Raw genomic sequence first — 12,654 nt, 5'->3', positions numbered from 1 at the left:
TGAAAAACCCAGAATTTCAAATGGCAGTGGAAAGTTTTATGTTTCTTACTGTATTCAACATCTAGAAAGGGAAGGATGGAGTGTGTGGATTTTAAAAGGGCTTATTTTCCCCAAGACACATGTAACATTAATACCTTTACCATGTGACATCTCAGTTTGTGAATGCAAAATACTTGGTATCCACAATAAACATCAGCATCTCTAATAGCAAAGTGGGTAGGTGTTTAAGCATATCACAGCTAGGAGACTGTGTGTATTGGAGTGTGTGTATGCTGAGAGGTGCAAATTGATTAGTGTGTGTGTGTGTGTGTGTGTGTGTGTGTGTTTTCTAATTGCTAGCCCGACAGACTATATTCCAAAACACAACTAAGTTATCTGTAGCATCTTTTAATATGGAACCAAAAAATGAAGGATGTTCATAAGCAAAACATACCTCTTTCTGTGATAGTTAAAAAAAAATTTCTTTACAAATATCCTGCAACTCATTTCCAGAAAACAAGTTAAAAGTTTATTCACTTTGAGGCCAAGTGCTGCTCAGGAATATTAAGTACTTAGCTTTAAATTTCTGTATTTTTAAGTTTTTTTAGTGTCTACTTAAGTACTAACAGTTAACTTGTTATTAACATCAAAAATAGACTACAGCTATTTTCACACACAATATTCAGAAAAAAACTTTCTTTCTAAACCTTCCAAGTACACCTGAACACCTGATGACTGAATATGACAAGTTTCACGTGGGAAAGTGTTTCCTTGGGGATAATATATTTTTCATACATGAATTTGAATATATTAAATTTAATAAATCTGCCCTAATGAATCTTCCAAAGTGGTATAATTTGGCATATAGAGAACTCTACTTACCCTGATACAGATCTAGGCTTGGGCCAAGTGTCCTATGAGGCCAGTAATTGTGTTAAATACTAAAAGAAAGAGTCCAGTGAAAGATATGCTATTCTAATTCCCGTTCTTAGTACTTCCTCCCCCTGCCACATTACTGCTGTGAGGCTCTGACTTGCCTGCTGTAAACTAAGCATGGTGTGTCCAGTTTCAAAGGATCAGCTCTCGTTGCCATGGATTCCCGCCACTAGGCATCAGCAAGTCCAATGGACCTCATTTTTTCCAGATCTCAACTATTGATCAAGTTCTTTGGAACTGCTTGCTTTTGAAACTTTTTTTTTTTTGGTGACAGAGCATTCGCCTTATTTTAGACACTCTCATAAACATCTTTAGAGAAGGCAAATTTGAATGGAATTTATAAAATGCTATTTTTTTCTAACTTGGCTTCAAACATTAGGAGCAAATATCTAAATTCTTACAAAGACTAGGGGAAATCATCAGATATGACCCATCGCTTTGTTCCCCAGAGGTACTTACAGATACTAGATAACATGAGTATCTTTAAAAGGGATATTCTCATCTAACAACTATTTAATAGTAAATCTGTATTAACTAAATTATGATTCAATCTAAACAATCTTTATTAGTTTTATTTATTGCACAGTAAAGTCGAGAGTATAGTAACTAATGTAATATAGATAATATAGTAATGATAATATTTTGATAGTACACAACTTCACTGTGCAATAAAGACTGTAATATAGTAGATATTTATACTATAATAAAGTAGTAAAGTTGACAGTATTGATAGTAAAGTCAAAATAAACATAATTCCTTTTTTTTGTCTAAATTTTACATTCCATTACAATGCCATCTAAAGTGTATATTTTAAAACAACCTTTAAAATTTTTTCGGCCAGAGAAAGTCTTCTCACAACAGTTCTGGAAAAGAGATAGGAAGTAAGGACATGACATTGGTAGTGGTATAAATAGCACTGCACATGTGGAAAGATCCAGGAGAAATACCAAGGTATAGAGATAGTTGAGAGATGATATAAAAAAGAGAGATTTTACCCTTTATCTCACAAGACCTGAAAGTTTTCTTTAGAAGGTAACTTGGAAAAATAAATAACAATGACAGTAAGGTTTAAGTTCTTTCCTTAATTAATATTTATAGTTTACTGGTACATTTATTTATAATTATTTCCTTTTTTATATATTAGAATCTATAGGTGCTAAATTGAACAGTATCAATATACCTGGTATCATTCTATCATCTAAAAATTGGAGAATCTATGTCCAAGTACAGTAAACCAAAAATTTCTGAGCATAGTTATTGGCCTTTTGTAACTGAGAACTGTTAGTAATAGCTCAATGGTTTTAACATTTCACTGTGCATGCCCAGCAGACACTAGTCTGAAATAAAGTCTCTTTGAACAATAAAGAGCTCTGTATATCATTCTCTGTCTTAAAGATGGGTGCTAGTCATCACTGTTGTAATATTTTTAGCCCAGTCACGGATAATACTCTCTGCAATGATCCTAATTGCATTTGTTTTAAAGTCTGCATTAAAGACCGAAGTGCTGACGTTCCATCCTATCATATATCATACTCTCCCTCTTTCCTGAAGCATTTTGATAAACAGCAAGGCCTAGAAATTTAAAACTCCCTGGACCAATGGAATATTGCTAAGTCATTTGTCTGCATTCTATGGCTCAGTTTACATAGAAGGAGAGATTACTGTTTTCCTTTTTGTAAAGTCTCATGCTGCCTAATGAATCAAAACAGCAGAATTTGTGAGAAAACCATAATTAATGACAATGAAACATACCAGTCTCACTGTATCCATAACTATTAAGCTAAAGACCTGGTTAAAAAAGATTGATACCATAGGAAGACAGATGTAGTCTTCACTGAACAAATAAGGCAGAGATGTTTCAAAGATACTCTTAAAGTGGGAATCTAAGCCCTGTGGATCTTGCTTGCTCTGATGAATGCAGTAATTTTGAATTTGCTTCTACAACCTAAGTCATTTATCAGAAGGTGTTTATTAATCCATCTCTATATTAGTTTGCCTCTTTTGCAACAGAAGGATCCTAGTCTAATAAAGAGAATTTAAGCTTAATGAGCCTCTTGCTTAGCTGGGCTGGGGGTGGAGGACTGAGGAGGTGGGGGTTTAGGGGAATGCTGGTTAGCCTTCAGTGCCCTTCCAACGCTCTGAAAGACAGGACAAAATGACTGTGGTTTTGGCATGCAGGAGCCAGCTTGCTCAGGAAATTGTGGCATGTGTACAACAAAGCACATAAACAAACTCTCCATCCAGGAAGCTGAGTTTAACAATTGCCTCATTAACAAGATCCAGGGGAGGACAGGAAAAGAGGGGGAAGCCAATAGCTGATGATTATACAGTTCTAGACAGATGAAGCCCTTCAGCTTCTCCTCAAACAATCCCTGTAGTGTGGATTTGACAAAGTGGCACATTTAAGGGGGACCTCTCTTGCCATCAATGGGAGTCAGGCGTACCCGTATCCGAGGGCCAAATTCAGCCCCTGGAACTTGACTTTATCAGCAGACACAAGACAGAGGATAAGGCAGCTACATCCACAAAGAATTAATTAAGAGCAAAAACAACACCCAGTGATGTAATCAATAGTCTGAGCACTGATCTACATATACTACCATTGCTTCCTCTCCAATTTCTTTAAAATTATTTACACTAAGGTGCTCTTATAATTACCGATTCTATAGAGATTTATTCGTTAGTTGGCCTTTTTGACATTGCATATTTTGATATTGTATCATACTAAATACACCCTTCAAGACCAAACATCCTAATGCTGGTTTAAGTCTGAACGGTGGAAATCTTTTGGGGAAGAATTTTGTCATGGATAATTTATTAGTTTGGCTTTCTCCCTGCACATTTCTCCAGTTTCACATGGGAGGTATGTTCACATATACCTGACTTCAGAATTGCCAATGTCCACTTCCAAATTATATTCACTGGCTCATTTTATTCTATTTCATTTTAAAATTATCCCTTATGAACATACCATAAAGCCCCTCACTAATTATTAGAGTGTAGCTTGCAAACACAAAGTACTGGTTTAACACAACTTCTCCAGCAATAACATTTGTTTCTTGTATCTGCTTTAACCCCACCCCCACCCAACACACATACCCAAAGCACATTGCAGTTCCCTTTTTGAAACAAATAAAAACAATCGTAATTTTTATATTGCTTTCATTCCAGCTGAGCAATAGTACCTGTCTCATTACCTTCATTTTTCAAAGGCTTACCAGAGACATCGTTTTTCAAGACCAGGTTCTTGGTTAAGTCCTTTAGCAAAGATTCTGATTTCTTCTTGAATCTGTGCTTTATACGAATCTCTCCTAAGCCGCACTGAGACCAGAGTTATCTGTCAGTCATCACTTTTGACTCTGGCTTTGTTCTAGCCCCAGCAATTCAACAGAAGCCTTTATTGCTTAAGGAAAATAGGAAATTCTGCCTCCTGGACATAAACATGTGAATTTTCTATGTCCAGGACCAAAAGGGTGAAAAGGGCAGATTTTACTAACATTTCCCTAAGAATGAAAGTCTCACTTTTAACACATGTGGATTATCCACATGTGTAATGCTTCGCACACGCATCACGTTTTAGGGGTCTACGTGTGAAGAGCTTTGGATTACCATTGGGTCTAATTTTACGGATCTTACTTACACCACACCCTCTTAGCAATAAGCGAGAGTGTGACTTGAGTAAGCACCATAAAATCAGAGCCCAGTTTTCCCTCTGATCATGATTGCATTTATAAATAGATGTGATTACAAAGTTAGCACCAATACAACCTCAGGAAAATCTGAAATATAATGATGCCATAATAAATGAAACTTTGAAATGGAAAAAAGAATGGTTTGCTAGGAAGAGGTTGATATTGTCTTAATCAGAAAATAGTGGGCAGGCATAATTTTAAAAAATAATGATAAAATGTAGAATTATTACTGACATAATGAGAGCATAGGTTTTAGGAGCCAAAAAAAGGCGATGAGATATAGAAGTATATGCTACCCATATTTTAGGCCCACTGGAAGCAGCTAGTGTTCAACCAGTTTGGTTTTTATATGGCCTTAAAAGATATACATTGACTATGATTAATTACTTTGAAATAAAAAAAAAAAATTACCTGATTGTTGACCAAAAAAAACGTGAAATGGAAAAACAGAAAACAAACAAACATACCATGTACACAAACAAAACAAAATAATTCTCTCGGGGACATCAGGGAAGGTGGAATACTATAACAACACATGTTATATTGTTATACTATTCCACCCACCTTAATGAGGAACCCTTGGGCGTTGCTACTCCATAGCCTTTCGAATCCAGATTTCCTCCCACTTTCATCGTGTCACATGGCTTTCGCTGCTCAATGTATTCATTCATAGTGGATTCCAGGAGAAAGGCAAATTTGCCCTTGGATTTGCGGACACGAGCTACTCCCTCAGCTGTAGTCCTAGTGAACACTGATGGCTCTGCTGATCGCATGTAGGTCCACATCTTTTCATACACTGCTATTTTTGATCTCTGGAGGAAATTAAAATAAATTAAATATAGGAAAGAAGAGAACAACATATTAATATTGACAGAACAAAATAAGGATAAAGCCTTTCAGTAGCTTTTCATTGCCCTCTAACTCCAATTTGCCCTAATGATGTTATTACTTACTATTTTACAATTGGAAAAGTGCCTTTTACAACTCTTTAAGGAAATCACTGAAATGACATGTAAAAGTGATCTTTGAAAAAGCTGATACCTCTTGTCATAATAATTATCCTACTGAACTGCTCGAAGAACTACTCATTATTTTTAAATGCCTAATGCCATAAAGAGAGCTGAACATTTAAAATCATGTTTTGTATCAACATTCATGGTAAACTTGAAAAGGACCACAGGTAAGATTTAATTTTAGCTTTGTAAAATACCTTTTAAATACTGTACTTGAATTTCAACAAATAAAGAGAGTTGTTATATTGTTTTATTTTTATCTTTTTTCATACCTCAAAGTTTTAATGAAAACCATTCTAATAAGATGTATGCAAAAAGTGCAGTCTATATCAAGTCAGTAGTTGAGCACCAAAGGAGAAGAAATCACCAAATATCTATAACACAAGAATCAAACTCTAGGTTCACCAAAACATTTTTAGAATTTTCTAACAAAATCTCTAAATAGAACATACATTAAACTTTAAAGAGAAGTGATTCCTGTTTCCCCACTTTATATTTTGGAGAGTTAGTCATTCTAATTCTCTGATTTCAGACAAGAACTTGTTTATTTTTGTCCATTTGGGCTCCACTACATTATTTCCACTACTTACTTTACCCAGATCCTTTTGCTGGTATCTACATTCATATTAGAATTTTTTCATCCATTTTAAATGTGAAAATATATCCAAATGAACTCATATGTCCCCCAAGGATGTATTTAATAAGATAGAAAAGCCCGACTCCTGTTTGATGTTTGATAATACAATGTCATACACACAGACTTTTATCTGATGCAATTGCATTTGTTCCATAACAAGGTGCTGAAATTATGCAGTTGGATCCAAGTAAAAAATAATAGATACTTCATTCAGACTTAAATCTAGGTATGAGGCCAAATCTTGAGTAGAATGTACATTTGTTTATAGTGACCTCCCTGCTTACCAGAATAGAATCCAATAAGAAGCAGATTCAGGTATCCTAAATACATGGTTTGGGGCAAAAGCAAATTATTCAGGGAGACTAAGAAAAAAGCTGATAAAGTAGTATTCGTAATTTTGGTTTCATAAAATGGAAATTTAGTAATCAATGAACCTATATAATAAACAAAACACAGTAAAAGATTTGCATACTTGAACACCAAAAAACGGATATTTTATATTAACGTATATTCAAATGGTGATAAATATCAAGATGGGAAATAGATATACCAGATACACTGTAGTGTCTTATGAAATGTTTTATGTTAGTAACACTTGGGAAAATATCTCTTGACACAGAAATTGTGATGGGTGTGTGTGTTAGGTAATGACAGGTTACTTCTGGCTATGGAAATCCTCCCATTAGGAAATACCATGCCAACATGACAATTTAGTTGCCAAGATTCTATGTGCTTCCAGGACAGAAGAGTATCTAGATTCAGAGCCCTCAAGCGTGGGATCCTCTAGGGAGGCTGTGTTGCCAGGCCACATTCATTCCGGCTTTAATAGTTGAGTTCTCTCCCAGAGATCTAACTCTTCCATTTTATAACTTCCAATCACTGAAAATTATAAATGATCTGGGTCACTTGAATCAGATGGTCCTTAAACACCTATTCTGATAATTTCAGTGTAAAGAAGTATTGGTAAACAACATCCACATATATTGTATACTTCACTAGGTATACTATGTTGAAAACAAAGGAATAAAATCTATCTGGGTATTATTTTAACTGAAATATTTTAAAAAAATATTTTTTGAAATCATGTTAGTTACTTGATAATTTTCAGTTGCTATTCAGTATCTTATTAAAAAAACAGAACAGCTAAGCAAAACTAACAGCAAAATGGAAACAGAATTTGTACAGCTTGGTAATTATAAAAATAATTTAACTCTAGAATGCAACATAATATTAAAGCAAATATCCCTTTTTAAAAGAATAAAGTATCTTTAGGTAATACATATTTTTTAGAAGTACATTCCCATAATATTAATGTGAGGAAAATTACTGCTGCATTTGTTTAAATATATTGAATTACCCATACCTTAAGTGTAAAAGAAGTTGAATTAGTTCCTTTAATATCCAAAAGAAAGAGGATTCCATGGTATAGTTATACTAAACATAGCAGGTCTTGAGTATTACAGAAATGGTGAAATACAGACTTCCAGTGGAAAGTAGAGGAAAGATGAAAACTTTTTCGGAAAAAAAATTTATATGATTTGTCACTACGTAATACTTAGAATTTCTGATTCTGCCTTAAAGGGGCAGGGCTTAGATAAGATCACATCCACTGGGTGAAGGAGGTAGATGCGGAGATTCAAGAAATGAAAAGGTAGAAAATATTCCTTTGCCTTTTCTGTAACTACAAGAGGATGTTTGCTAAGGAGTGAGGGCAAGCAAATCTTTATAAATTTGATGAGACAGGCTAAAATGAGTAAATTTCTTCAGACCCAGGCAGCTTATAAGTACAGTGATAGAACTTTTAAGTCTCTAAAACCTTCAACTGTGATATTTACTTAAACATCGGTTTGGGGAGTGAATATACTAAGGTAATAAGCAAAGTTAATATAAAAATCATTATTTTTTTTTGAAATTAGAAAATTAGTTTCAGATTTATTTGTTTTGTCTTTATTGTAAAACTCAATGCATGGGAAACTACCTGATATAAAGTACTATTTTACTACTGAGAACAGGTTTTAAAAATGCTGTCTTTTTAATTTCTCAAAAGTTAAGTATTCTGTTATTTCTGCTTTTAATAGAAAATGTGTACAAATGTCATCGATTATAGTTAATATTTACATTGTTTCAGGTGAATTATTTCCCATTTCTGGCCACTTATGCAGCAAGACTGATGTTCTAGTAAGAGCTCATCAATGCACAATTTGATAATATTATAAGCACGGACATAGTAATCCACTTCATTTATGCATTCATGAATTCACCGATGACTGAAACAGACACAGTATAAAATCTACACTGAAGTGAAAACCAGTGTGTTCAAATTAGGTATGTAATAATGTAAAAATGCCTAAAGAGAAAGGCTGTCATTAAGTGATAAGTACAGACTTTCATTAAATACCTCTATGTTTATGCTTAACAAGGTGCACTGAACATAAAACATATAAAGTTTCATAATGGGATAAAACCAAGGCAACAGTGGAATTCAGATGTAATTTTCTTCCACGGTCTAGTTCTAGCAGTTGAGCGGAGCTGATAGATGTACGATTACTGTGCTCCTATGAGAAAACATTTTTGACCAAGTACAAAAATACCCTTCACATTGTCTTTCCTTAACCTGTTAGACATACGGTTTTTTTAAACCAGGTCATCATCTAAGGGAGAGGAGGGAGAACACAGGGAAGGAAATGAATGAGATTTTTATCGGAGAACCCGAATTTATGTGTTCCTGAAAGTGTGCTGACAGGGAAAATTATTTTCTTGTCCCATTAAGATTCAGACTGTTCTGCAACAATAAATACATATACTCATAAAACTTTTTCAATTTAGAAACTAAAGTTGGGAGGGAGAGAAAGGATACAGGGCTGGGTGAGCGCGCAGCTTGTACGAGGGGCTCTGTAAATCTAGGAAGCAACTTTCCTTACTCCTGTATTTCCTGTCAATATATTCTGTTATCTGTCTCACCAGGTTTTAGAACTTGAGCAGTTTTTAAAAACCCTGTAAAGATTAGAAATAAACATTTTCAGTGTGCTTGATGCCAAAGAGCTTTACAGTGAGTTATTTTTGAAATTTTTGGAGAAAATCAGCATGTCATTTCTTTCTCCCTTCATCACTCAAGGCAGAATGATGAATCTGCAAATAATTGCCTTTTTTAAACATGAAAATTAGTCATCATTTTTTTTCAGTAAAATGCAGCTGATAACACAAACTTGTATTCTGTTTTGATGCATATAGATGCATGGTTTCTAGGCAAACTAATTTTTACCTACTTACTTTCGGTGGAAGTAATTACAAACTTAGAGATTTCCAGCAAGGTACTGAAATTATGCAAAAATGTGTTAGAACGATATTTTTCCATCATTATTAAGCTTTAGAGACTGGAGGTTCTTAGTTAAGTTAAAAAATTTGCTTAATTAAGCTTATTCATAGAATATTCTTAGTAAAACTTATTGTCACGACTATTATATATATTTTTAGAAAAATCTCCAAATATTTTGTAATTAACAAATTTTATGTTATTTTTACATTGTTGACAAGGATATTGTTTATTGTCTGGTGTCTTTTTTAAACAATGTTCGAGGATAGGTTTGACTGAGGGTTGTTTTTTTTTTTTTTTGGTAACCAAGTTTAGTTTTGTGAGAAAACAAACACAATTGTAAGAGAAACGGGGACCCAGAGTGGTGGCTGAGGTCCAGAACATTTAATAAGCCTCACTGGGAGAGGGTTTTGACTTGTTTTTGATTTAGCATTATATAAAACATCTGTAATATATAAGGATATTATATTAAATCTTTTTTAAGGACAGCTTAAGGAGTAGAACATTTTGTTGTATTTAATTTCCAAGTTGAGTGAGAAAATTATAAATATATACATTTAAAATGGAAATATAATCTGTCAAGTACCGGATATTAGTATGAAACCTCCTTTAAAAGGCTATCAGTCTTCTTACACAAAAGCTTAGGAAATAAGTGAAATACATCTTGTCTTCTAAACTATTAAAATATCTAGTCTTTAAACAATTGAAATTAAATACAAAACGTCTTCATTATTACCTAGTTAAATATCTATAAAAATGTCACTTTGACTCCTTTTTAATTTGTTGGTTCTGAGGTCACAAAATAAACCCTTATCGCTAATCAGACATTGCCAAGTATATATCTCTGGATTTAAGTAGAACCAGAGTGGAAGAGGTTCACTATTTAAAAAAATTCATTCTTATAATGAAAGAAACACCTAAAAACACAAAAACCGAAAAATATCTGCCATCCTAATGGCAAACCAAAGGGATCATATCCAAATGTGAAATGCAATTTTATCAATTTGAACAATTTTATCTGCAAAAGCAGAGAAATTAGCACAAAATACCATACAATGTCTTACAGAGATATTCAGAACTTAATAGTTTTTGCTATTGTTATCTTGTGAGAATGCAAATATATTGCTTTGAAATCCATTATTGCAGAATAGATTATAGAATAATATACCTCATATAGGGTGTAAAACCTGAAATTAAAGTTTTGGGTTTCAAATGCAGCAAGTTAAATGTATTCTTTTTTAAAAAAGCTTTGCTTTCATTTTTATGCTCTTTGCCCCAAAGCATACATAAATCCAATCTTGCCAGATGCAGTATCACAACATAGCATTATCACACTGGAATCTTTTGGATACATTATGTTATAAAATTGTTTTCATTACCTTTTTTGCTGTTACTCTTCCTTAGGGAGGATCCCTCTTGCATTATGAATAAATCACTTAGCTTTTGCAAATTAAAGTGATTATAAAATCCACATAAAAGTATTAGTATTAAACATAGCAGTGGCCAATGTGTTTACAAAACTTACAATAGCTAGAAGCCATGGTATAATTATTGGCCAAATTTCCTGAATTCAAAACTACAAACATTTCATTGTTAGTTTTTCCCTTAACTTACTCTGAAGAATTCTTTTGTTGACCCTGAATCCAAAGTTCCATAGGCGATTTCTGTTTGTTTGGCCAGGTCTTCTGCACTTTCTATGGGGGAGACCATTCGCTCCACCGTCAGGAAAGCAGCGAGGTTAGCAGTGTAAGACGATATAATGATGAGTGTAAAGAACCACCAAACACCTCCAACAATTCGACCTGAGAGGGATCTAAACATGAATAAGATAATGCACAGTTTCCTTTCTCTAACCAACATAGAGAAAGAAATACCATCAATTCACTATGCATGCTTAAAAAAACAATTGCAGTATTGTTTTATTTTCTGGTAGTCAACTTAAGAATGATTCTAGCATTTCTGCGGAGTTTGATGTCTTTTATGCCATACGTATATATAAACACAACTGAAAATATGAAAAACTTCCTTTTTATTGTTTAATGGGCAGAAATGTGGAACTTAATGCCCCTTTCCTTCAGATTCAGAAGAGGAATACCTGCTTAAATTCATTGATACCCTTCTCCCCTTACATTTTAGCATCTCTGAAATTAGAACGCATTTTTTGTTTGAGATAAAATACAGCATCATGGTTTAATTGGCAGCACTGTTTCTCTCTCGGTGGTACATAAAACATCAATATATCTTAACAGTGGTTGAAGTCTTAGATTTAATACAAGTTGGTAGTGCTTTTCTCAGAGATCTCATTTTTACTTTCAGTCAGAGCCCTGCCAGGGTGGATGGGACATATGCCAAGGTGGGGCCAGACCAGGTGAGGATCTAGAATTGGTCTCAAAGTGATCATAGTCGAGAATTTCTTTTGTTGGTTTGTTGATATTCCATTTCTTATCTGAGTGGAGGATGAGCTGTGTCCTAAAACATATTTACATAGTGGTACAAAAATGTTGTCTTTGTCACTACCAACAGGAGATCAAATGTGTGACTTGTCAATGTGCAGCAACAGCATTAAAAATTGATGCTAAATCTCAAAAAAAAAATTCTCTCTTCACCCTTTTTCTGGCTATCAGGGATGTGTGAGTGAGTGTGAGTGCAGAGGAAAAGTGAGAATAGAATGAATAAAAAATTCAGGGCATATTTATAATTGATATCAGTCACTGGGACCCAAACTATTTAAAATTCCTGTGACAAAGTATTTCTAAACATTTTTTTTAATGTGAGGAAAAATTTCATGTTTTCCGTGGCATACAGCTTTAAAATGCTCCCCTCTTAATCCTTATTGTATAAGTGGCACCTGTTGGTTTTAACTTAGTATTTGCTTAATCCTCGTTTTAAAAACCATTATTTGATTTTCTTTGATTTCTTTTTATTTTGTTAATTAAGAGTTATTGATTTAGATTTCCATGTTATTGGAATTTAAGCACTTTTATAGTTTCCTTGGGTCTTAAGAAACACAAACTGTATTGTGGCTAACATGTCTCTTTTTGAGAAAGCATACATTTCTTTTAAAAATCCATATACTTGCCACAC

General features: G+C 33.8%; 1 protein-coding gene across 2 annotated transcripts in view; it reads right to left on the bottom strand.

The window, feature by feature from the left end:
- The window catches only part of GRIA4 (glutamate ionotropic receptor AMPA type subunit 4), a 316,548-nt gene that overhangs the window by 34,534 nt on the left and 269,360 nt on the right, over positions 1–12,654 (bottom strand). For both annotated transcript variants that reach the window (XM_039858731.1, XM_039858730.1), the window contains exons 13-14: positions 11,185–11,383; positions 5,172–5,419 (exon numbers count right to left, since the gene is read on the bottom strand). In XM_039858731.1, the coding sequence (XP_039714665.1) occupies positions 5,172–5,419; positions 11,185–11,383 (447 nt within the window). The remainder of the gene's footprint in view (positions 1–5,171; positions 5,420–11,184; positions 11,384–12,654) is intronic.

Source organism: Pteropus medius, unplaced genomic scaffold (assembly GCF_902729225.1).
Source record: "Pteropus medius unplaced genomic scaffold, Ma_sr-lr_union100, whole genome shotgun sequence".
Lineage (NCBI taxonomy): Eukaryota > Metazoa > Chordata > Mammalia > Chiroptera > Pteropodidae > Pteropus > Pteropus medius.
Note: the sequence above shows the minus strand (reverse complement) of the source record. Positions and strands in the feature narration are given on the sequence as shown.